The sequence below is a fragment of the Dama dama genome, chromosome 8, assembly GCF_033118175.1.
Source record: "Dama dama isolate Ldn47 chromosome 8, ASM3311817v1, whole genome shotgun sequence".
NCBI classification, from domain to species: Eukaryota; Metazoa; Chordata; class Mammalia; order Artiodactyla; family Cervidae; genus Dama; species Dama dama.
The window spans coordinates 36,697,905-36,722,084 of record NC_083688.1 but is presented as its reverse complement, the minus strand read 5'-3'; the positions used below and the strand labels follow the sequence as shown (position 1 = coordinate 36,722,084).

The 24,180-nt window shown below is 39.8% G+C and overlaps 1 protein-coding gene across 2 annotated transcripts in view; it reads left to right on the top strand.

Annotated features, from left to right (window-relative positions):
* UNC80 (unc-80 homolog, NALCN channel complex subunit) overlaps positions 1-24,180 on the top strand; it is a 226,726-nt gene that overhangs the window by 159,709 nt on the left and 42,837 nt on the right. For both annotated transcript variants that reach the window (XM_061147929.1, XM_061147928.1), the window contains 12 exons: positions 853-1,036; positions 2,833-2,927; positions 4,858-4,947; positions 5,655-5,756; positions 8,148-8,328; positions 9,436-9,704; positions 11,163-11,297; positions 13,587-13,725; positions 14,911-15,007; positions 17,500-17,670; positions 21,148-21,240; positions 22,776-22,811. In XM_061147929.1, the coding sequence (XP_061003912.1) occupies positions 853-1,036; positions 2,833-2,927; positions 4,858-4,947; positions 5,655-5,756; positions 8,148-8,328; positions 9,436-9,704; positions 11,163-11,297; positions 13,587-13,725; positions 14,911-15,007; positions 17,500-17,670; positions 21,148-21,240; positions 22,776-22,811 (1,592 nt within the window). The remainder of the gene's footprint in view (positions 1-852; positions 1,037-2,832; positions 2,928-4,857; positions 4,948-5,654; positions 5,757-8,147; positions 8,329-9,435; positions 9,705-11,162; positions 11,298-13,586; positions 13,726-14,910; positions 15,008-17,499; positions 17,671-21,147; positions 21,241-22,775; positions 22,812-24,180) is intronic.

Genomic DNA, 24,180 nt, shown 5'->3' with positions numbered 1-24,180 from the left:
GGGTTAGTGACACTGATTCTTTCAATGTAACTGGAAAGTTTTCTAGGTTTAGCAAATTTTTTCAGGAAAAAAAAAATGTGTAAAATCCATGGGCAGTGGCTTTTACATTATTTCTTTCTGATTCTGTTGTGCATTATTGAATAAGGTAGCTAAAACTAATTTCACCAAATATGCCAGAGTATGCCTGGAAAATCCCATGGACAGAGAAGCCTGGTAGGGCTACAGTCCATGGGGTCACAAAGAGTTGGACACGACTGAGCGATTTCACTTTCACTTTTACTTTTCATGTGAAGTATGCATTCCAATTATAGTCAGTTCTCTTTTTTCAACATACAGAATGTTTAACATATTCTATTCATATTAACAATGTAAATTTATGATGGGACATTTTAAAGGTTAACTTAAAAATATACAAAAGGGCACACAGTTTTTCAGAACTTATTCCAGAGGACACAAATAAAAACTCACCGACTTAACCAAGCAGAGTGTTCTTAGGTCAGACCATTAGACATAATCCAAATTGAAAATAGTGTTTGGACAAACATCACATAGTCATTTTGGGTGGTCCAAGTACCTGAGCTACCGAGTGACTTGAAAGCTGGAAAAAATGATCCTTTGCTTTCCTCTTAAGCAGTAGGTGTTTTGATGATAAAGCAAAAATGTATGGCAACCTGCTCTGGCCAGTTTTCCGGTTATACCTTCTCCTGCCACTGAAGATGCTAGAGAAGCATTTGAACAGAGAATGCAAAGGCAAAAAAGAATATCTAATTAAGAAAACGCAAAGCTAAGGAAATGAGAATTCGAACTCAGAGTCATGGTGGCTTTGTGACCTCTTCCTGTCCTGAGTTGCAGGTGGGATTAATCATGTACTTTGTGCGGACCCCCTGCGAGTGGGGGATGGACGCCATTTCGGCCACTCTGACTTTCCTGTGGGAGGTGGTTGGTTATGTGGAAGGCCTGTTCTTCAAGGATCTGAAGCAGACAATGAAGAAGGAGCAGTGTGAGGTGAAGCTCCTGGTGACCGCTTCAATGCCAGGTACTGCCTTTAGATGACATAACTTTTCTAAGAGCATGAATACCCCTTTTACAGACCAAGTGTCTCTTTCATTCATGAGAAAACTTGCCAACCCTGGGATTGAGTGCCTCAAAGAATTTTTGTTGAATGCAATCTGAAGAAACACAATAGACCCTTTAGAAGTCAGCAATTGCCAGATGAAAAGGGGGACATCAGAACTGAGATCCGCGTGAGTCAGTCCTTGAAGGGTTGCCAAGGTGAAAGATGTGTTTAAGTCTATTGCAGAGGGCCAGCTGAACTGAGAGCCTTTTTGAATGGATTTTTGGCACTGCAAGGAGAATAATATTGTTTGCATGGCATGGACCCCAGGCTTTTGTGAACTCACTGAGAGATGGCTTTATGAAAAATTGCAAAGGGGAAAAGCAGGAAGGAGAATTACAAAACAACATGCAGTATGATAAAAAATCTAGATACAGTTCCTTTTCACTTTGGATAGCTTGTCTTTCTTGGAGATAAAATAAATGTCACCAAGCCTTTATCCTTGTGCAATGACTAAGAAAATGTGAGATGATACATGTATTGATATAAAGAGAAAGACAGAATTATATATAAATAAGAACACAGTTTTTATTTAACATGGGCAGCAAAGAGCCCTGTGTTAAAATCAGAGCACTGCCTCTAAAATTGTCTGTATGATTAATATTAGCTATGACAAGTTACATAATTTTTAAAGCTTTCTTTTCAGGTAAATTGGGGATCTAATTCATACTTCACAATTGTGAGGAATAAATGAGTTTAGGTTTGTAAAATACTTGGCTGTCATGTCTGACACACAGTCAGCATTCAGTAAATGGTAATTGTGTATTTATGTGTCTACAGATTATTCAGCAAAGTGTTCATTTTTATTAAAGAAACTCATATTGTCAGGCATATACTTAAAATCAGCTCATTGAAAATCAAGGTCTATCATAATGTTCACAGAAATTTATAATTGAGGAATGAAGTAGAAATATTGTCTCACCAGCCAAGTAAAATACAGAAAAAGTAAATTTAAACTACATTTCATGGGACTTTCCTGGTGGTCCAGAGGTTGGGACTTCACCTTCCATTACAGGAGGTGAGGCTTTGATCTCTGTCCAGAGAACTAAGATCCCACATGCCTTGCAGCCAGAAAACTGAAACGTAAAACTCAAGCAGTGTTGGAACAAATTCAATAAAGACTTTAAAAATGGTCCACATCGAAAAGTCTTTAAAAAAATAAATCATAAGCTGTGTTTTAGGTACTTGTTTAGCTTTTGCTAGTCTCTCTGTTTGTATTTTCTCAGCCATTGTTTAAAATTTAGGAATGTATTATTTGTTGCAGTGTTTAAAGCTTGAATTCTGCCTCTTCCAGTAAATAAATGTCTTTGACTAAGTCACTTATACATTCTTATTTATAAAAATAAGTTCTCTGTTTCTTCATTTGTAATATGAAAATAATAACACCTGTGTCATAGGGTTGTTGTGAGATTTAAATATGGTTATACATAAAACCATTTAAAAGTATTAGGAGCTCCATAAATGGTAGCTATCATTATTAAATAATAACGAACATATTTAAAGCAGACATCAACTATAAACAAAGGAGTGCAGATAGTAGAATGCACAGCTCACATTAAAACCTCACTAACAGAATCCTCAACTCACATTAAACCCTCACTAATAGTCATCATAATAACAAGAAAAACATCAGCTTAATAATATTTCAATATTTCATGCTTTGTATTCAAACTTCTTTATAGTAGAAGTCAGTTTATTATGATTTTTACCTACTGTAGGTACCAAAACCTTGGTAGTTCATGGACAGAATGAGTGTGACATCCCGACCCAGTTGCCAGTCCATGAAGACACTCAGTTTGAAGCCCTGTTAAAGGTAGGGATGACTTTCAACAGAAGTGATTTTTTTTTTAATGCACAATAGCTATGTCACTTCACTGATCATCCATTTTAGAATTAAATGGCATTTTTTTTTTACCTTCAAATAAATATGTGCATTTATTTACATCTTCTAGAATCCGCCCCACTTTTGCATGCTTCTATTTCCTTGCATACTTTCCCCACTTTCACTGACATTTTAGCTCTGCACTGAAGTAGCCAAAGGCTCCCTCCCAGCTACAGAGCTCATAACACTTGTCTTCAGATGCCGAGAATCCTACTTTAGAGCAGCCTGGTATGGCTTGTGATTGTTCTGGAGCTGCCCTGGGCTTGTACGCCAAGAACGCTGGGACGAACTCTAGTGATCAGGTGACTCACGCAGAGACACTTATTTTGGCACTGAGTTGGCTGATACACAGTCTTGACTTGCCACTGACAGGAATGATTGGAGAAGAAGGAGATATATATATGTCTTAGAATACATTAGGTGAATCAAGAAAGTATTTTTAATGGTTATGGCAATTATGTACCTCCAGGGAAATGCAATCCATAGCTACTCATGCCTGCAAGGTTTTAAAGGAAAAGTAATAAGTATACTAGTACAATGATTCCTCTTTTATCTGGAGTCCTAACTTTTGGCCCAGACGTAAGTAGAAAAGACCTCTGAGAAAACCAGCTCGCCAAACCTATGTATCTGATTTCAGTAGAAAAAGTTGTTAGGTCTCCTCCAAGTCTCACCCATTCATCCTCAGAGAATCTCTCAAACCCAGGGAAACAAACTTCAACATCCATTTTCCCTAGGCAGTGAGTTCAAACCCAGGCTCCAACACAACCAGTGTCACCGAAATAAATCAAATGACAGGCTCTCTCTAGCCTCAGTTTCTTTTTCAGCAGTGCTCAACATTAGTGCAAGTCATACAGGTTTTCTCCCTGGGGTGGGAAGATCCCCTGGAGGAGGGCATGACAACCCGCCCCAGTATTCTTGCCTGGAGAATCCCATGGACAGAGGAGCCTGGTGGGCTACAGTCCATGGGGTCGCAAAGAGTCAGACACGACTGAAGAAACTTAGTATACCTACATGTATGCACGCGCGCGTGCGCACACACACACACAGAGGTTCTCTACATGGGAAGCCTTGAATGTAGAATATAGTAGATAGGTGCTCAATCATTGCAGTTCATAATACTCTTAATGCTGCTACTAAACATGCTTTCTTCCTGATACTGAGGCCAGTAGATGCCACTGTGTCTCCACAGTTCATCACTCAAGGCTGTACTATAATTGTACCTCGTTTAGCACTATGAGGGCAGAGCAGATAGTTTGTGTGACAGTGTCTTTTTTAAATTGAGGTGTGTATGTTAGTAGCTCAGTCATGTCCAACTCTTTGTGACCCCATAGACTCTAGCCCACCAGGCTCCTCTGTCCATGTGATTGTCCAGGCCAGAATACAGGTGTGGGTTGCCAGTTGCTTCTCCAAAATTAAGGTATAGTTGATGTATAATATTATATAAACTTCAGGTGTACAGCCTAGTGATTCACAATTTTTAAAGGTCATATTCCATTTATAATTATTGTAAAATACATTCTGTGTTGCACACTATGTCCTCACAGCTTATTTATCATACATTAATACATATAGCTTGCACCTCTTAACCTCTACCTCTATCTTGCAAAATCTTACACAGTCTTTATGTTATCATTTCTTTAGATGGTTATGTGCCTGTATATATTCATATATATGTGTGTATAATATATATACACATATATGCACACATATAATATATACAATGTAAGATATAAATACATATATATATATTCCTTATAAGAAATTACCTTGTTTTTATGGCATTTTTGTCTTTCATCTTACTGTTTGGCTCATAATATGATCTCAGTAAATGTTTTTTTAAGATTTGTTGTTGTTGTTCTAGGAGTGTCTGGAGTTTTTTAATATCCCAGAATCACAGTCAACACATTACTTTCTCATGGATAAACGGTGGAACCTTATCCACTATAATAAGGTGAGACTGTGCAGCGATGGCGCTCATGGAGAGTTGTGTCCGAAGCCCGTTATGCCTTTCCTGAGGGTGGCTTCCCTCAGGGGTGTGCCACTGTTTCATGGTGGGGACTGCGGTTCTTGGATCACACTGTCTTACTGGCAACATGGGTCTGGACTGGCCGCTTGGCCTTCACACCCTCCAGTTTGCTTGCCGTAAAGTGAAGGTGATGACGGTGTTTGACTGAAGAAGATAAGTCAAGTAAGGTGTTTCGTCACTCGTGATTATTGCATCTAAGTGAAAGTTAAGTTCCCTTATTGTAAGGACATATATTTATTTGGAATGTTAACATTGTTCTTGTTTCACTATATTAAGCATGATCATGGAAACGTGATCTAATGAGCAAAAGGAAGCCTCAAGACCAGTGACAGCACTTTACAGTGATTTTCTTCTTCTTCCAGAATGTGCTTCAGTAAATTGCCTCTGGCTCCCTTGCTCCTGACGGGGCACTTGGGATTGGGAAAGTGTACTTGGGGAGTTTGAAGCTTTCCTGAGGAGGGGCTTCACACCCTGGGATTTTGTAGAATTTGGCCGGGGGGGTGAAATAGTAAGAATGTAAACCATTAGAAAATACATAACTTATGTTTGTCTGCCCTTTGGGGAATGAGAAAATGAGAGTCAGCGTTTGGTCATTTGAACTCTGTTTTTGTCTTTGTGTAACCCCACCACAGACCTACGTGCGGGATATTTACCCGTTCAGGAGATCCGTGTCTCCACAGCTGAACCTTGTACACATGCCTCCAGAGAAAGGACAGGAGCTCATTCAGAAACAGGTGCCTGACCACCACAGTTTCCTGCCATTATTGTGCCATGTTACTGGGACAGACGATCTGTAAATGGTTGCTGGCCCTGAGATCCTGTGATTCTGTTATGATCTCTAAAGAGAGAAGGATGGGTTCTTGATCAATAGACAGTTCCCCCCAAATAGTGTATTTTTTAAGTTTTGCAAATTGGATCATAATGTAAAGGTATTAAATACTCACTTGGAGTAGTACTTTGATGAATCATTTGGGTATAAATAGTAGAAATTTTCTGTTTTATTTACCTACTAATTTCAAGTATGGATTTTCATTCCAGATCGGGAATACATATAATGTAGCTATAAGAAGGTTGTCAAAAAAAAAAAAAAGAAGATTGTCTCAGAAATTTCTGCTAGCTGGAAAAAAATAAAAGGGATCAAAGGATAATGCATGCCTATATGCTAGGTCGCTTCAGTCATGTCTGACTCTTTGCAACTCCATGGACTGTAGCCCGCCTGGCTCCTCTGTCCATGGGATTCTCTAGGCAAGAATATAGGAGTGGGTTGCCATGCCCTCCTCTAAATGGATAGTAGCATACCTGAAAAAGGCACTGAACCACGGTTCAGAGATCTGGACTCAGTCCTAGCTCTGCCTCTGACCAGTGATCTGATCTTTGGTATGTTGCTAACTTCTCTTAAACAGGAGACAGAATCAATCTGCTGTACTTAGATTGAAGAGCAGAATGACATTCACATATTTCATCACAAATCAGACTGAACTTAAGAAAATTCACTGTTTTTCATGTGAAATATAGCTGTAGTCCACAGTTCTGATGATGCAATTTTAATGTGGTCTATGTGTTACATTCATTTATTTTTAATAAAATATCAAAATAAAGGGCTTCCCTAATAGCTCAGTTGGTAAAGAATCTGCCTGCAATGCAGGAGACCTGGGTTCGATTCCTGGGTCGGGAAGATCCTCTGGAGAAGGAAATGGCAACCCACTCCAGTATTCTTGCCTGGAGAATCCCATGGACAGAGGAGCCTGGCAGGCTACAATCCATGGGATCCCAAGAGTCGGACATGACTTAGCGACTAAACCACCACCACCACATGTTACATTCATTTATTTTTAATAAAATGTCAAAACAAAAAGCTTTTATCTCCTCAATTTTTCTGCACATAGCAAGATTGTCAATTTGGCATCAAAGTATTCAAAGATATCTTCATGAGATGGCATAGAATTCAACCAGTTAAGTAATTTAAAACATAGTTAATATTAACTCCCTAAATTGCATTGAAAATAAAGAAAATAGTAAATGTGTTACAAAATGTGAGGTGTTGGGAGAAAAGAACTTAAATATTTAATTTCTAAAGCAATCCCCCCCAAACTATACCAGCCTCTGATTTTGGCAGCAAAATAATGAAAGCCATAATCAATAACAGCTCTTCATGAGCGAGTTGTTTTAAAAAATAATGTTCAAGAACATTCTTTAAAAGAAGAGCATAGGGGCTTCCCTGGCTCTTCCATGGTTAACATTTCACCTTCCAACGCAGGGGGTGTGGGCTTGATCCACAGTTGGGGAGCTAAAATCCCACATGCCTCACGGCCAAAAAAACCCACATAAAACAGAAGCAATACTATAACACATTCAATAAGACTTTAAAAATGGTCCACACACACAGAAAAAAATCTTTAGTAAAAAGAGCATAAAATAAGACTCTTACTCTATGTACACTCCAGCTTGTGATCTTAAGACTTCGAAGTTCCTCAGGGAGATAATAACATGCAGACTGTGATTCTGGGTCTGGTCAAGCTGCTGATCATCCTCCTAATCACATCCCCCTGCCCTCTGACCAGGAACAGAAAAGGCACTTGGAAAAGGAACACGAGCCTCACGTTCATGCCATCTAAACTCGGGGCTAAAGGGCCACCAATCTAGGCCCCATTAGCTTTTGTCCCAAAAGAGGATTTTCCTGGATCCCATTCCAGTCTTTAAGAGGCAAACCCAGAACTGACAGGAAACAGCTTAAGGCCTCAGTGGAAATGAGGGAAGCAAGTGGAATTGGCTGGCTCCTGTTGGAGAAGGCCTTCCATCTTATGACATCCACACAAATGGGCTCTACTTAACACTGAGCTGTTCTTGACGATACTTGCCTTGTGCTCCTTCTCCAGCCTGGCATGAGAAACACTTCCTTCTGTAGAGCAGACAGATGCAGAAGTGAGAGTCAATTAAGTGTTGTTTGCTCTTTCTGCATGGTAAGGAAAAAGAAAATTCTTTCTCCTTCCTTTCACTTCCCCCACCCCTTAATATGTACTTAGCCTGTTTGCCATTAAAGATTTTACTTTGATTTCTTCAGTCGTGGTGATTTCGGGGTTGCCCAGTTCTGCTTTTCACCTGCTTCTGCCCTGGCCTGCTGCTAGGTGTTCACTCGGAAGCTGGAGGAAGTGGGGCGGGTTTTGTTTCTCATCTCCCTCACCCAGAAGATCCCCACAGCCCACAAGCAGTCCCACGTCTCCATGCTCCAGGAAGACCTCCTCCGACTGCCCTCATTCCCTCGAAGTGCTATTGATGCGGAGTTTTCACTCTTCAGTGATCCTCAAGGTATCAAGAAAGAAGGCTCTCCTCTCTTGGGCATCTTCTCATGGCCTAGTGTTGTCCTCAGCTGGAGAGCATCTCCATCTTAATCAGTAGACAGTTCTCTAAATCAGTGGCTCTCAGTCTTGAACGGGCATCAGAATCACCTGGAGGACTGGAGGACTTGATAAAACACAGATTGCTGCATCCCACCCTCCAGTCCGCAGTTTCCGATTCTAACAAGTTCCAAGTCCCATGGCAAGGTTGATGCTGCTATTCCAAGGACCAAACTCTGAGACCACTGCTTTGAGCTAATCGTAAGCAATTGAAGAAAGTAGTAGGGTGTTGTTAGGGGAGTACTTGACTAAGTGAAGGACAAGTATTTCTGTGAAGTTCAAGAGGAGGCAAAATGAATATACAGTGAGAGAAATCAGGGCAGTAGTTGCCTTTTGGGGGGGCAGGTGCGGGGGGGTGGGGAGAATGGATTTCCCAGAAAGGGATTTGAAGGAATTTTCTCAGATGATAAAAATGATTCATATATTGATTGGAATGTTGGTTACAAGTTACAAGTCAAAATTCATTGAATTCTGCATTTAGCCATCTGTGTGTTTTACTCTATGTAAATTACCTGAATTGGAAGAGAAAAATGGAGAGAGAAAGGGAGAGTGAGACAGAGAAATAGAAAAGGATCCCTTTTGAAACCACATTCAGTTATTCATTTGGGCCAATTTACTTAAATCAGCATCTTTGTGCTCTGCAACTTCATCCAGATGCTCAGAGTGATGGTACACGAGCTCTAGTCCAACCAGGAGTTAAAAGACCAAGAACTAGTCTCAGCCCTGCCATTTTCTTTCTGAAATAACTTATTTTTTCTCAAAGTCACAGCTTATACAACAGCAACACAGCACACTTGCTGGCCCTGTCTTGCCCACAGAGTTGAATCAAAGGGGTGACAGAAGAGTCCTGGGAAGACTCAGAAGTGTTAGAGAAATGCCAACAACACTGTGGGTGTCAGCAGTAGGTCTTCACATCGCCGAGTTGGCAACAGCAGGGCCCTCGGGTTGGACTGCCCTCCACGCTGACGTGGGGGTTGGCGTGGGGCTAAACCTGCCTCTGTGTCTTCATGTCTCACAGCTGGAAAGGAACTCTTTGGCCTCGACACGCTTCAGAAAAGCTTGTGGATCCAGCTCCTGGAGGAGATGTTCCTGGGCATGCCTAGTGAGTTCCCCTGGGGAGATGAAATCATGCTTTTCCTCAACGTCTTTAACGGGGCTCTGATCCTGCACCCAGAAGACAGTGCCCTGCTCAGGCAGTATGCGGCCACCGTCATCAACAGCGCTGTGCACTTCAATCACCTCTTCTCCCTCAGCGGCTACCAGTGGATTCTGCCCACCATGCTGCAGGTACGTGGGCCTCCTCCCCAGCCTCTCTAGAAGGTCAGCAAGATCTATGCTGAGACTTTAGCCAATTGAATTATCTGTTTTCATGACCTCAGAAGGCACCAAATGAAACCCCCACAAAGATTTACCAAAGGTCACAGTATTCCATTCTATCCTGAGATTTCCCAGATCTGAGCCACGGTTCCCCATTTCTTTTGGGCCAGTGGTTCTCGAAGTGTCATCTCTGGACCAGCAGCATCAGCGTCACTTGGGAATTTGTTCAAAACGCACATTCTTGGGCCCCATCCCAGACCTACTTCACCAGAAACTCTGGAGTCATGGCCCAGGAATCTGTGTTTTCACAAAACCTCTGTATGGTTCTGATGCCCTCAGAAGTTTGAGAATCATTATTCAAATGTGAGGCAAGTGTTCAACTGCTGTTTCTCCCAAGAGATTTTGCAACCTCTCTCTGAAAAGAGGTTTTCAAAATTGCCATTAAATTTGGTATAATGAGGTGGTTGGAGGAGATGAATGTAGTAGGAACAGTTTTCACTTAATCATGTCTAATGTATATGTGGCCACATTGAGGAGTACTGAATAAAGTTCAGAAAGGGCCTTGGGGCTCATCCTAGTTGTCTATTTTTATGGAAATTTTAATAAATCATGGAAGAAGTAATACATGCTTATGTACAGTGGAGTTTGCTCAACATACAGGGGCAAGAAATTGACTTTTAATAGCATCAGGGCTCTCTGTCCTCTTTTTAAATAGTTGGAATGTTATCTATTATCTGTTATTATAGTTTCTTAAATAATTATCAAAAACAATAAATGTTCATTATAAAATTCAAAATAAGAAAGTTTAGATAAGAAAATAAAGATCATCTATAATCCTCCTTCCTAGATAGTTATTGTTTGCACATCTTGAAAATCCTGGTGCTCTCTCTCCTACATTTTTTAAAACAGAAGTTGGATCATACCATATGTTCAAGTTTTTGCCTACCTTTTCTTTTAATGTGACACTAAGAATATTGTGGGCATTCTCCCTGTAGCTACATTTAGCACTACATAGCATCTCTTAAAAAATAGTTGCATAGTACTCTGTTGTATGCATACAAATAATTCACTTAATCCCAATTGATGAATGATTTAGGTTGTTTCAAATTTTCTGCTATTTTAATGCCTTAATGCCTTGCAGCAGGCATTCCTGTATATGCATCTTTGGTATTTGTTTAATTGTTTTCTTACGACAAATTACTAGTCATAAACTTTCTGGGGAAAAAGTATATTTATATTTTTTGCATTTTTATGTATATTTCTAGATTTCTTTCAAAAAGGTATATACCACTTTACACTCCCCTCTATCAATCAATGTATGAAATCAGTCATTTCCCTCTGTGCTTCCCATGGCTATGAGCTTGTAAAGCAAACACAGCTCCAGTAAGCTGTTGGGGCGTTTTCTGAATACGTGGTATTTTCCCACAGGTGTACTCTGACTATGAAAGCAACCCTCAGTTGCGCCAAGCCATCGAGTTTGCCTGCCACCAGTTCTACATCCTGCACCGCAAGCCCTTTGTGCTCCAGCTCTTTGCAAGCGTGGCCCCCCTGCTGGAGTTTCCTGTGAGTAAACTCTATGGAAATAAAGAAAGGACCAACCCAATGAGAAAAACCCACTTTGTTTATTCAGAACTCACTAGAGCAGTGGATTCCTGGGCTGGTTATTACAGGTTGTGGATCAGAGTTCTGTTTTTTTTTTTTTTTTTTTTTTACTGAAAACTAACAGCATTTATTTTTTATTTTTATTTTTTTTTTTTTATGGATGGCCTGGTCATTGTCCATTTCTGTCATCAGGCTCTCTCAGCTCTCTTTCTTCAACCTATGGAATGCAAATACCCCAAATCATTTCTCTTTCAATAAGAAATTTGTCTTTCTTCAGCATTTCTCTTCAAGCCTCATTTCAGCCCCTAGGATGTAAATAGACCAATTCTCTAGTTTTGTTAAATTAATAAAAGAATGGAAAATAGAAAATGATAAAAGGAAAAGTTTCTCAAACTTATGGTTTCCTGGGGGGAAGGGATGGTTATGGAGCTTCGGAAGGATGTGTACACATTTCTACATTAAAAATGGATAACCACCAATGTCCTACTGTATAGCACCAGGAACTCTGCTCAATGTTATATTGCAGCCTGGATGGGAGGGAACCTTGGGGGGGAGAATGGATACATGAATATGTATAGCTGAGTCGCTTGTGCTATCCACCTAAAACTATCACAGCATTGCTAATCAGCTATATTCCAATATAAAAGTTTAAAAAGAAAAAAAGGAAGAGTTCCTGATTCTCATTTCTATCACTGTCCAGCACTTACCCTATTTTATTTTCATTTTTATGCAGAATATTTTTACCATGTCACATATAATACATGTATTTGTTTCACTAATGTGTATCTCTGCCACACCCCACAGTAGAATTTGAGCTCCATTAAAGTGAGCTCTTGATCTGATTTTTGTTTGCCTTTGCTTGATTTTAGTTGTTGTTTTGTTTGTATGGTTTTTTGCTTTTGTTTCTGTTTTGCTATAACCTCAGTGCACAGAATGATGCCTGACACACAGTAGGAATTTAATGAGACTTTGTTGTTTTTAATGAATGAATCAAAGCCATTTTACAGAGATGGCAAGTATCTACTCTGGAAATATTTCAATAGATTATCAAATAGGAACCACAAAATTCCCAGGGTTTTCGAAATAAGCTTCTGTTTCTCAAACATATTTGATTCCATTATGGAAATTTGGAGGAAAATGCTGAGTCCTACTATCAAAGACTGGAGGAAACACTGACATAAACTGTTCTGGCAGTTCACATTTCTGTATTTTCAAGAGTTTCCACAAAGATCTCTTTTGTACTGCATTAGCTTTTCCTCTTGATGCTTTTGAACTGTGGTGTTTGGAGAAGACTCTTGAGAGTCCCTTGGACTGCAAGGAGATCAAACCAGTCCATCCTCAAAGAAATCAACCCGAATATTCATTGGAAGGACTGATGCTGAAGCTGAAAGTCCAATACTTTGGCCACCTGATTCGAACTGACTCATTTGAAAAGACTCTGATGCTGGGAAAGATTGAAGGCAGGAGGAGAAGGGGACAGAGGATGAGATGGTTGGATGGCATCACCAGCTCAATGGACATGAGTTTGAGTAAACTCCAGGAGGTGGTGATGGACAGGGAGGCCTGGCGTGCTGCAGTCTATGGGTCGCAAAGAGTCACTCACATGACTGAGTGACTGAACAACAAGCATTTAATAGATCCTTTGAAATCAGGCATTCCATTCCAAAATCATACAGTAGCATGGTTGGATGCAGAATTATGTAAACTGAATACCACCCGGATAATTGTCATCAGTGGCAGTGTTTATGAAACTTGAATTCCTGATCAAACCATATTAGTACTGAGGTAGGAGTTAATAAACTAAAATAGCGTTTCTTTAAATTGAAGTATAGCTGATTTACGATGTTGTGTTAATTTCTGCTGTACGGCAGAGTGATTTAGTTTCACGTAAATACACATCCTTTTTATGTTCTTTCCCATTATGGTTTATCACAGGATATTGCTTATCAGTGGACAGTTCAGTTGTCTCCTTGTTTTGGCTGCTGTGAATAGTGATGCTATGAACATATGGGTGCATGTGTCTTTTTGAATTAGAGTTTTCTCTGGATATATGCCCAAGACTGGGTTTGCTGGGTCATATAGTAGTCCTGTTTTTAGTTTTCTAAGAAACTTCCCTACTATCTTCCATGGTGGCTACCCCAACTTACATTCCCACCAATAATGTATAAGGGTTCCCTTTTCTCCACACCCTCTGCAGCATTTGTTATTTGTAGACTTCTCAGTGATGGCCCATGACTCTTCTTTACGCAGGATGCTGCCAATACTGGATCCAGCAAAGGTGTGTCAGCCCAGTGCCTGTTTGACTTGCTGCAGTCCCTGGAGGGAGAGACCACTGACATCCTGGACATCTTAGAGCTGGTCAAAGCTGAGAAGCCTCTTAAGTCATTGGGTAAAAGCAAACTTTGCCTTGATATTCTATTTCTCTTTGTCATATTTTTAGTGACTTTATACTGAATATTTTGAACTAAGTCAAAACAGCAACATAAGTGGGGCTTAGTATAAGTTAAATGAATACATTTTCCTATCCCCTGTTTCTTAAATTTCTTGTAATTCTTAAAGTGTTAAGGATTTTCTACCATGAAAACTGGGAGAAATACCAACAACCTCAGATATGCAGATGGCATATGGCAGAAAATTAAGAACTGAAGAGCCTCTTGATGAAGGTGAACAAGGATAGTGCAAAAGCTGGCTTGAAACTCAACATTAAAAAAACCTAAGAACGTGGCATCCAGTCCCATCACTTCATGGCAAATAGAAGGGGAAAAAGTGAAAACAGTGACAGATTTTATATCTTCTTGGGCTCCAGAATCACTGCGGATGGTGATTGCAGCCATGAAATTAAAAGACGCATGCTCCTTGGAAGGAAAGCTATGACAAATCTAGACAGTATATTAAAAAGCACAGACATTACTTTGCCAGCAAAGGTCCGTATAGTCAAAGCTATGATTTTTCCAGTAGTCATGTATGAATGTGAGAGTTGGACCGTAAAGAAGGTTGAGCACCAAAGAATTGATGCTTTTGAACTGTGGTGTTGGAGAAAACTCTTGAGAGTCCCTTGGACTGCAAGGAGATCCAACCAGTCCATCCTAAAGGACATCAGTCCTGAATATTCATTGGAAGGACTGATGCTGAAGCTGAAACTCCAATACTTTGGCCACCTGATGCAAAGAGCTGACTCATTTGAAGAGACCCTGATGCTGGGAAAGATTGAGGGCAGGAGGAGAAGGGGGATGACAGAGGATGAAATGGTTGGATGGCATTACCAACTCGATGGACATGAGTTTGAGCAAGCTCCCGGAGTTGGTGGTGGACAGGGAAGCCTGCTATTCTATTAGAGGAGAGTTTTCTAATTACCAAAAAACCCACTTTTATTTGTCATATGATTATTCAAAAATAGAATAAAATTTTTAGTCCCTTAAGATGAGGAAATTGAGTGTTCACAGTGTAGGAATAAAGTCTAATAAAGAAATACCTACAGAATATCACGAGAAAGAAAATGTTAGGAGTGATAAGCTCCTCTTTATCCCTGACAGAATCCACTCTGATTGTGTGCCTTGACCTTCTGTCCCTTTAGACTTCTGCTATGGAAACGAAGACCTGACCTTCTCTATAAGTGAAGCCATTAAGCTCTGTGTTACAGTGGTGGCATATGCTCCTGAATCATTCAGAAGGTAACTGCAAGCTTTTACTCTGTGCCTTGTAATAAGTAAATATGGCAAGGGAAATAAAGCTGAGTGAATACAAAGGTTATGTTTGTTAATATTAGCCTGTAACATTCTGGCAAGTCCATTTGCAAAACTAAATGTAGGAAACTTGTCATAGCAGTTACGAAAAATACAGTAAATCTCTATCAATTTGAAATCCCCTAATTTAGAATTTATGCAGCAGCTTAGATGTTTAGGAAATATTATCCTCATGTGTAATTGAAATTTGATTTGCTATTAATTTCTCAATAGACATTTAATCTATTTAAGAAAACTCCTTTCAGGGAAAAAGAAGAACTTCTGTCACACAAAGAGAAGGAAGATAAATCATTTTCCAAGAGCAGGGAGCCTAGAGGCCTCACATGGCGAGTGTTATTCCAATTCTAGGATGTTGCCTCTGATTTATATATATACCTATATATATATATGTTTGTGTGTATAAATGATATGTGAAGTGAAAATCAGTCTCATCTCTCTATTAAAATAGGTCTTTTAAAGGCAGAGGTAATAATTCAAATGAATTATGGATATTTCCCTTTTATTATACATGCTTAAAAATAATTAAGTTGCATTTTTTCAAAATGTTCCATTATTCTGACTTAACCAACTCTTTGGCCTTTCCTCCTCCTCCTCCTCAATTATGTGACATTAGGAAACCTCTTCCTTTTAATTTCTCAATGAGATAGTCAATAATTTTTATTTGATATGTAGAATTTTTCAGAGTCTGATAAAGTACTCTTTAGCTTGTATAGAGTGGTGTGCTGGTGAACATTTAGTGACTAGATCTCTGTAGCTTTGCCATTTTGCCAATATGTAGTCATTGCTAAACACAAAATACCAGAATGACATCACTGAACATGGTGTTGGAAAGAAAGGCATACAGTAGGCTTTCCTTTCTTTATTTTTGGCCCTACCCTGTGGCATGTGGGATCTTGGTTCCCTGACCAGGGATCAAACCCTTGCCCTTTGGCAGGGCTGGACTGCCAGGGAAGTCCCAGTAGACTTTCTTGACTGGTTATTTAGCCTTTCCAACACATCACTGGCTACATGTATTTCAAATGATATCTTTTACTCTGTGACTTATAATTTTACTTCCCTAAGTTTGTCTTTTGATTAACAGAGCTCGTCATTTTAATATAGTCCAATGTATCACCTTTTTCCTGTTTTTCAGTTCTTCTGTGTCCTGTTATGAAATCTTGGCTAACCCAAGGTTACAAATGTGACCTCTTATAGGCCAGGTGCTTCATTGTCTTTACATTTACATTTAGGTTAACAAGTCACCTGGAATTAATTTTGGTATGGTGTAAAGTAAGGGTCAAAGTTTATTTTTTCTATAGAGATATCTAATAGGCAACAGACCCAGCACCATTTATAGAAAAGACTAGACTTTCTCCATCATACTGCAGTGCCATTTTTGTTAAACATCAAGTATCTGCAGATTTGTTTTGTATTCTTTGTTCTATTTCATGTATCTATTTGTCTGTCCTTGAACCAATGTTATACTGATCTTACAACAAGCTTAATCATAAGCCTGACATCTGGTAATATGTCTTTTTATAGTTGTGAAATTTCCATCTTTAACTATAGGAATGCTATTTGCCTTGAAGTCTGTTTTGTCTAATATTATAGTTACATCAACATTCTTTTGGTGTTTGCTCTTATTGTCATCTTCAACATTTCTGTATACTTATATTTAACATGTCTCTTAATAGCAAAATATAGCTGAACTTTTAAATGATTCATTCTAGTAAGCAGGCATTTTTCAGACCTGCATCACAATGACTGTTTCAGATCTGATTCTTGCTGTAAAAATGCTTAAGCTTTAGGATTAGGAAGTCAGCCTCCTAAAGAAGAGTTTAATCTTGTCTCAAATTTGTTCCAGCTAGAAAATCACTTTTGGCAAATTACTGAATGAAAGCTTTGTTGATGGTTTTCTGAGGTTCATTTCTCTACATCGACTGAATAACTCCACCTATTACCATTCTATTGGGTTGGCCAAAAAGGAAGAGTTTACAGACAAGTCCAAACAAGCTTTTTGACCAATTCAATATTATGCTGTCAACCAATTGTATATATGTTAACTCTTATATCCCCTGGACCGTAGCCCACCAGGCTCCTCTGTCCATGGAATCGTCCAGGCAAAATACTGGAGTGGGTTGCCGTTTCCTACTCCAGGGGATCTCCCCAACCCAGGGATTGAACCTATGTCTCTTATGTCTCCTGCATTGGCAGGCGGATTCTTTACCACTAGCACCACCTGGGAAACCCGCTGGGTGCTTGATTAATTCTTTCATTACTGTTAGTCAATATTCCCGGCAGCTTTAATTACTCTTGACATGGGTGGAGTGGGAAGGGGACTCAGATATTTTTCATCTCTCTAGAGGCTTCTCATTTCTCCATGCTCCAAAATATTAAATAGGATGTAAAATGTGCTTCGGTTTTCTTTCTGTTGATTGAAGTCTTCAGATGCTGATGGTCTTGGAAGCTTTAGTGCCATGTTACCTACAAAAGCTGAAGAGGCAGACATCACAGGTGGAGACGGTACCTGCTGCCCGGGAGGAGATCGCTGCTATGGCTGCTCTTGCCACCTCCCTGCAGGCCCTTCTGTACAGCGTGGAGGTCCTCACCAGGTAATCCCGTCGGCAGAGATGTCCACAGCCATAAACAACCTGTATCCACCACAAAGAGGAAGAAAAAAAAAGTGATGGCTAAAATCTCTAAAACCCAGTTTATACCCAAACTTGGGAGTTTCCCAGGTGGCTCAGTGGTAAAGAATCTGCCTGCCAAACAGGAGACTCGGGTTTGATCCCTGGGTTGGGGAAGATCCCCTGGAGGAGGAAATGGCAACCCACTCCGGTATTCTTGCCTGGGAAATTCCTTGGAAAGAGGAGCCTGGTGGGCTACAGTCCACGGGGTCACAAAGAGTCAGACACAACTTAGCAACTGAGCGTGTACCCAAACTCAGCCCTTTATGGCTGAAACTGCAAACATTCCCTGAGTTGTTTGGATAAATAGTGCTAAATACTCTGAATAATAAATAATAATGATAATAATAATTAGTAGAAGTATTGTTATTGCTAAACACACATTTGCACATAGCTTGCTGAGCTTCTCTGGCAGTTTTAACCCCGTACTAAACAAATCTTTCATGAAAGGGCTAATTTAGTGAATGTGAAAATGTGATCCGCATTTTTATTAGCTCTTAGTTTATGAGACATGAAATGTCAGCAATTTCAACTAAGCATTTATATTATTTTCCTATTTGTAAAGAGTTGGGGTTTTCATCCTATAATGTCAGAAGCTACATAAAAGACATAAACTACAAAATTTTATTCTAATGCTTCAACTGGTAGATTCCCCATTGGACAAGACTCATTAGTGCTGAGAGAGGGGACTGAGGTATTTGGGAATGGAAAGGTCGATTGACACCAGGGTTCACCCTAAGCAGAGTTCCAAGAATTTAGTCCTGTCATAAGATTCTTGGGTGCAGAAACAGAAGAACTGAGTGACCCTGGGCCCACGGAAGGGCTGGGCTGATGAGGCCTGGGTGGAGTTTGGGGTAGTAGGGGAGGAGGGATGTCTGTGTACAAAAGATAAGGTGAGTGGGAATGGTAGATGCAGAAAACTACACAGTGACTGCCTTCCCTTTTCCATTTTCATCTATAATTAGCTGGGAGGAGATGTTCCTCCCCAGGGGTGGAGGTGGGGAAGCCTTCTTTCTGCATTGGTGTCTTTGTTCCTCCATCCCATTTGACCATATCATTAGCCTAAAATTCTGTGATTTATTCCCATCAAAGGTACCAACTTCTTCAGCCCCATCTTGCTCAATCAGTGGAGGGACTCACTGAAATCTTTCAGTCCAGCAAGCAGCAGCAAGTGAGAGGGGGCTTGAGGTTATCATTCATTAAGTTCAATCCACATTTAGTTCCCAATCTTGCACTGCATTGCCAGCCTAGAGAAGAACACAGCCCAAAGTCTTGGGTAAACTATCTGTTGAAATGCCCACATGCATCTAAACTGAGGAAATGGGATGCTATAAAACAGGGACCCATGACAAATTGCCTCATCCCATGAGAAACGGTCCCCAGTGCTTTGATGATGGTTTTCTGAAAGTCCAAGGAGAAAGAACATCCCAAGGAGAAATACACGACTTATATTCTTCCTTCTGCACCCACCTGCGTATGTCACGAGTGCCTTCCTGAGACTAGAGGAAAGAGAAGTCAATTTCCCCAAGTGCCACTTGATTCTTGCTCTGTATAATACCCAATGATGCTTTCTATTCCTTTTTATAAGGATAAGTCAATTAATTTATCCAAAATTGACTTAACCAAAACTACATAAAGAATTATCGATGGAGCTCTGATATTTAAAATTGCATGGTCTTAAATATTCCAGTGTACTTAATATTCTTTTGATGGAGTGGATGACTAGCCTCACTGGTTGGTTATAATTATTCACAACTAAACTGGCTTCATTGTTTTTACAGAAAGCAAATATTTAATAAGAAGAATATCATTTCACATTTACAGTCTTAATTTATGTAGCTCATGAAAAAACAACAACAGTTCTATAGATAGTAACACATAAACAAGTATATTACAAGTGTATCGGTGTTAGTTTTCCATTGTTGCATAACATGTTGCCACGACCTCAGAGGCTTAAGACAAATAATATCACATGGCATGGCTCTGTAGGTCAGAAACCTGGGCAAGCTCAGCTGATTATTCTGCTTAGGGTCTCCCAAGGCCAAAATCAAGATGTAGGTTAGTCTGGCCTCTTATCGGAAGGTTCTGGGGGAAAATCCATTTCTAAGCTCTTGAAGGTTTTTGGCAGAATCCAGCACCAGGAAGCTTTGGGTTGGAGGTCCCTTTTCCTTTCTGACCTCAGCCAGGGGCCACTCTCTGCTTAGAAGACACCGATTTCCCTTCTCACCCAGAACCTCCAATCCTCCAGCTGACAATGGTGCCCTTGAGTCCTTCTTAGGCTTCAAATCTCTCTGCCCCTAGCAAAAGAAAACTTTCTGCCTTTTAAGTACTGGCCTGTGACTCAGTGTAACAAATCTGCCTGCCATGCTGGAGACACAGGAAACACAGGTTCAGTTCCTGGGTTAGGAAGATCCCTTGAAGGAGGACATGGCAACCCACTCCAGTATTTTTGCCTGGAGGATCCCATGGACAGAGGAGCCTGGCGGGCTACAGTCCATGGGGTTGTAAAGAGTTGGACATGACTAAGCACGCACGGTAAGATTAGGCCTACGCAGATCATCCCCCTCTTGCCATGTAATGTACCGTAATCATGAGAATAACACCAGGGCAGGAGGAAGGTCTTGGGGCCAGCTTTAAATTCTGCCCACTATAGCAAAGGCACAGAGAGAGACAGTCTGGTGTTATCATTAAAGGTTCGGTTGCCAACCACAGCCAGCATGTAGAAATTGAGCATAATAAAAGCAAGCCTTAAAGAGTTTATATAAGCAATTGCTTTAAAAAGCCTTATCTTCCCTTCCATGTCACAAATGACACAGAGGCAGCTAACCTAATACTCAAAGAGAAGATATAAAATGAGATGATTCTTATCTATTTCTTAGCATCAAAATTACTGACTTAAATAGATATTCATTTACTCACATCCCTGGGTAGTCTTAGGTGTAATTTTCACTAGAAAGGTTCTTTGCTTCTCTGATAGTTTTGCAGAAAAATCAAGTGGTCGATTATGGAGTAGTTGGCCTAAATGATATGTGCATCCCTTTTTTTTTACCTACTGTCTAGAATGGCTAACTTCCTGGTACCTGTAGATTTGAAAAATGAATTCTTAACTTTCACTTCATCAAAACAGACTTATAAGTCTGATTTCATAAATGTCTGGTTGGGAGTCCTAGTCCATTACTCAGGACCAAGAAACAAAAAACCTTAAATCTCATTGATAGACCTTTGGAAATTGGTATTCCCTCTTAAGTGCCTCCCAGGACAAAGACAGCACCAGAGTATGACAGAAAAGCCCAAAGTCTTTATAAGACTCTAAAACTGACTTAAAATCTGTATGAGCTGCAATAACTTGAGGATTTCATAAGTGTCTCCACTTGTGTTGTTTTGTTACTGTCATTGTTGCAGGCCCATGACGGCCCCCCAGATGAGCAGGTGTGACCAAGGGCATAAAGGGGCCACCACAGCCAACCACACCATGTCCTCTGGGGTGAATACCAGGTAACTCCCTGGCCTTATGCTTCTGTGGTCTCTCAATTTCATACAACCTGAATCTCAGCCACTGGGAATGAAAAGAATCCTGACACTAGTCAATACTGAGGGTGAAATTCTCCAAAGAAAAGAAAAGAAGGTGAGAGTTTAGAATTACATGAAAATTCTGAGGCCATTTTTAAAAAGTGTCACCTTCACAAATGAAGAGAAATAAGACATCTTTAAAAAATGGCCTTCCTTCCTTTGTGTGAACATGCAAGATGTTCTCTGCCTCCTGGGTGGTCTTTGAACTATTCCACTGTTGTTTCATTTGCCCTTTTGTTGGACACAGATGAAACAATAATAATCAAGAGGTGGTTTCTCATTCCAGGGCAGTTGTGCAGAGTCAACTTTCTTTCATGTGGACAGATTTTCTGCAGACATTTCATCCAAACTTTGACTTAGGTCCCTACATGGTGCTTTCACGGTTGTTGACTTAATCATCTTCCTTGTTTTAGTGTAACTCAAGATACTGGCTGGACTAGTTAATACTTTACCTGCTTCATTCTGTGTAGGTTAACCTCTAAATACCCTGAGACAGAAAGAAATGTTCAATTTGCTTCTTCCTCCAAGGAAGAATTTAAGACAGGGCAAACCTAACATCAGTTTGAGAGAAAGTTCTCTTTTTCCCAGTGTGGACTAGTTAGTGCAATGATCATAAGGAAAAACGAAATAATTTTCTAGTCTTTCTGAAGCACATTTTAAAGTGTGTATCATTATTTATGTAAATTCCCTGCTCATCATATGCTTATGTTAAAAATGAAATAGATTTCAAACTAGTGTTGACTTGGGCCTCAGTGTCTCACATTAACTAAAAATGATTCTTTGGGTTTTGAGTAATGAGTTAAGTGATGCTTAGGGCTTTCTCTCCCTGTAGAAGGGCATGGCAACCCACTCCAGTATCCTTACCTGGAGAATCCCCATGGACAGAGGAGCCTGGCAGGCTACAGTCCATGGGGTTGCCAAGAGTCAGACACGACTGAGCGACTAACCACAGGGGTTTCTCTAAGCGTACTGAGCTATGTTCAGCTAGGCCAGATGAAAGTTACACAGAGAAAGAAGGCTTCTAAAGTCCTATTGCCAATCACTCGTAAAAGGAGAAGTCTCTAGAACCGAAAGGAAGTCAGCCATAATTTCCCCTCTGGTCCCCTAAGATATAGCATATGATGTTAAAATTGTAAGTAGATTCACCTTACCTTTAAAGTTTTCAAAAATGTCCCTCATGAGACCACATTCTGTGAGTTTGGGTGTGTTTTTACAATATTTGTCTTTCTACAAATTATCTGGCAATGGAACAGCTTTCCTGGCAGCTATTATTGCAGTATCTGTGATAGCTGAATGACAGATCAAGATTTTATGCTTTAGAATTAGTACATGTGTTATGGTGAGCTTACCAAAATGTGTGGCTTCAAAGGCTCCTCATGAGGAAAAGTCTTGAAGAGGACCCACCACAGGGCCCCTGTTCTTGCTCTGATAGTGACTCAGACTGTTTTTCTGACTCTCAGGTACCAGGAACAAGGCGCCAAACTGCACTTCATCAGGTACAGAAAGACAACCTAACTTTTTTTTTAAAAAAAGATAAACACCTTTAATATTTTGGAAAGCATCTTAACAATTGTTTATTTTTACACAAACACACACAATCACATAATTGTATGTAAATAGATTGTCTTCAACGGTCCTCTTTTTGAAACCTGCCTTTTTTAATGCAACATTATGTCATACCCATCTTTCAAAGCCAGTAAATGTAGAGCCTTACCTTCATGTGTAATGATTGGATATGTCTGATTATAACTATATACTCTAATTTGTTAATCAAGCCTCTATTTGTGGGCTATTTAAGCTGTTTCCAATAGTTTGCAATTATAAGCAACCATGTAATGGCTAGATCCCATTGGGCAATTACTTATTATTTGACTGTCTTCCCCCAAATGGCCTCTGGCTTCTCCAGGACATTGCCTTTGTTCACACTTCTTTCTTTTGAGAGGGAAGTTCTTTCTCATTTGCTTAATAGTTATTATGTCTTTTTAAAATCTTTTCCTACATGATAAAAGTAAAATTCACAACCCATTAAAGCATATCCTTCATCCTAGATTGCCCACTTAAACCAAGGAAAGCCTTACAACACTAGAGGGTAGTGAGTTTTAATCTTTTTTAACCATGAGCCACAATAAGTAATACATTTTTTAAAATCATGAATTAAAATATACTTTGGGGGGTAGAATCTCCTATATATTTTATTCTTTTTTAAATTTAATTTTTTATTTTATTTTTTACTCTTTTTAAAATTTATTTTAATTGGAGGATATTAATTATTGTGTTGGCTTCTGCTATACATCAATATGAATCAGCCATAGGTATACATATGTCCCCTCCATCTTGAGCCTACTTCCCACCACACTCCATCCCAGCCCTCTAGGAAGACAACTCTAATTTTGTACTATTTAATAATTCTATCATCTTGTGATGATTTGCCTTGTGAGCTGGATTATGGTTCCATCAGGTTTCATTTCATTCATGCGTGGCATCCTAATTCCGCATAAATCCTCAGGAAGTGACTAATGTAAAGTCACTACAGTTTGGGGTGATAGTCTCTTCTAGGATGATGGACTTTCTTTATTTTTCCAATGAGTTTCTCCTTGGCCCTGCCCTAATAGGCCTTGGCTTATTGGCCCTGCTTCATTAACTTGGATATAATATAAGGCAGGAGTCTCCAGCCTCTGGGATCTAATGCCTGATGATCTGAGGTGAAGCTGATGTAATAATAATAGAAATAAAGTGCATAATAAATGCAGTGTGCCTGAATCATACCCAAACCATTCCCTTCCCACCCTGTCTGTGGAAAAATTGCCTTCCATGAAACCGGATCCTGGTGCCAAAAAGTTTGGGGACCACATCATGTTTTTCTTC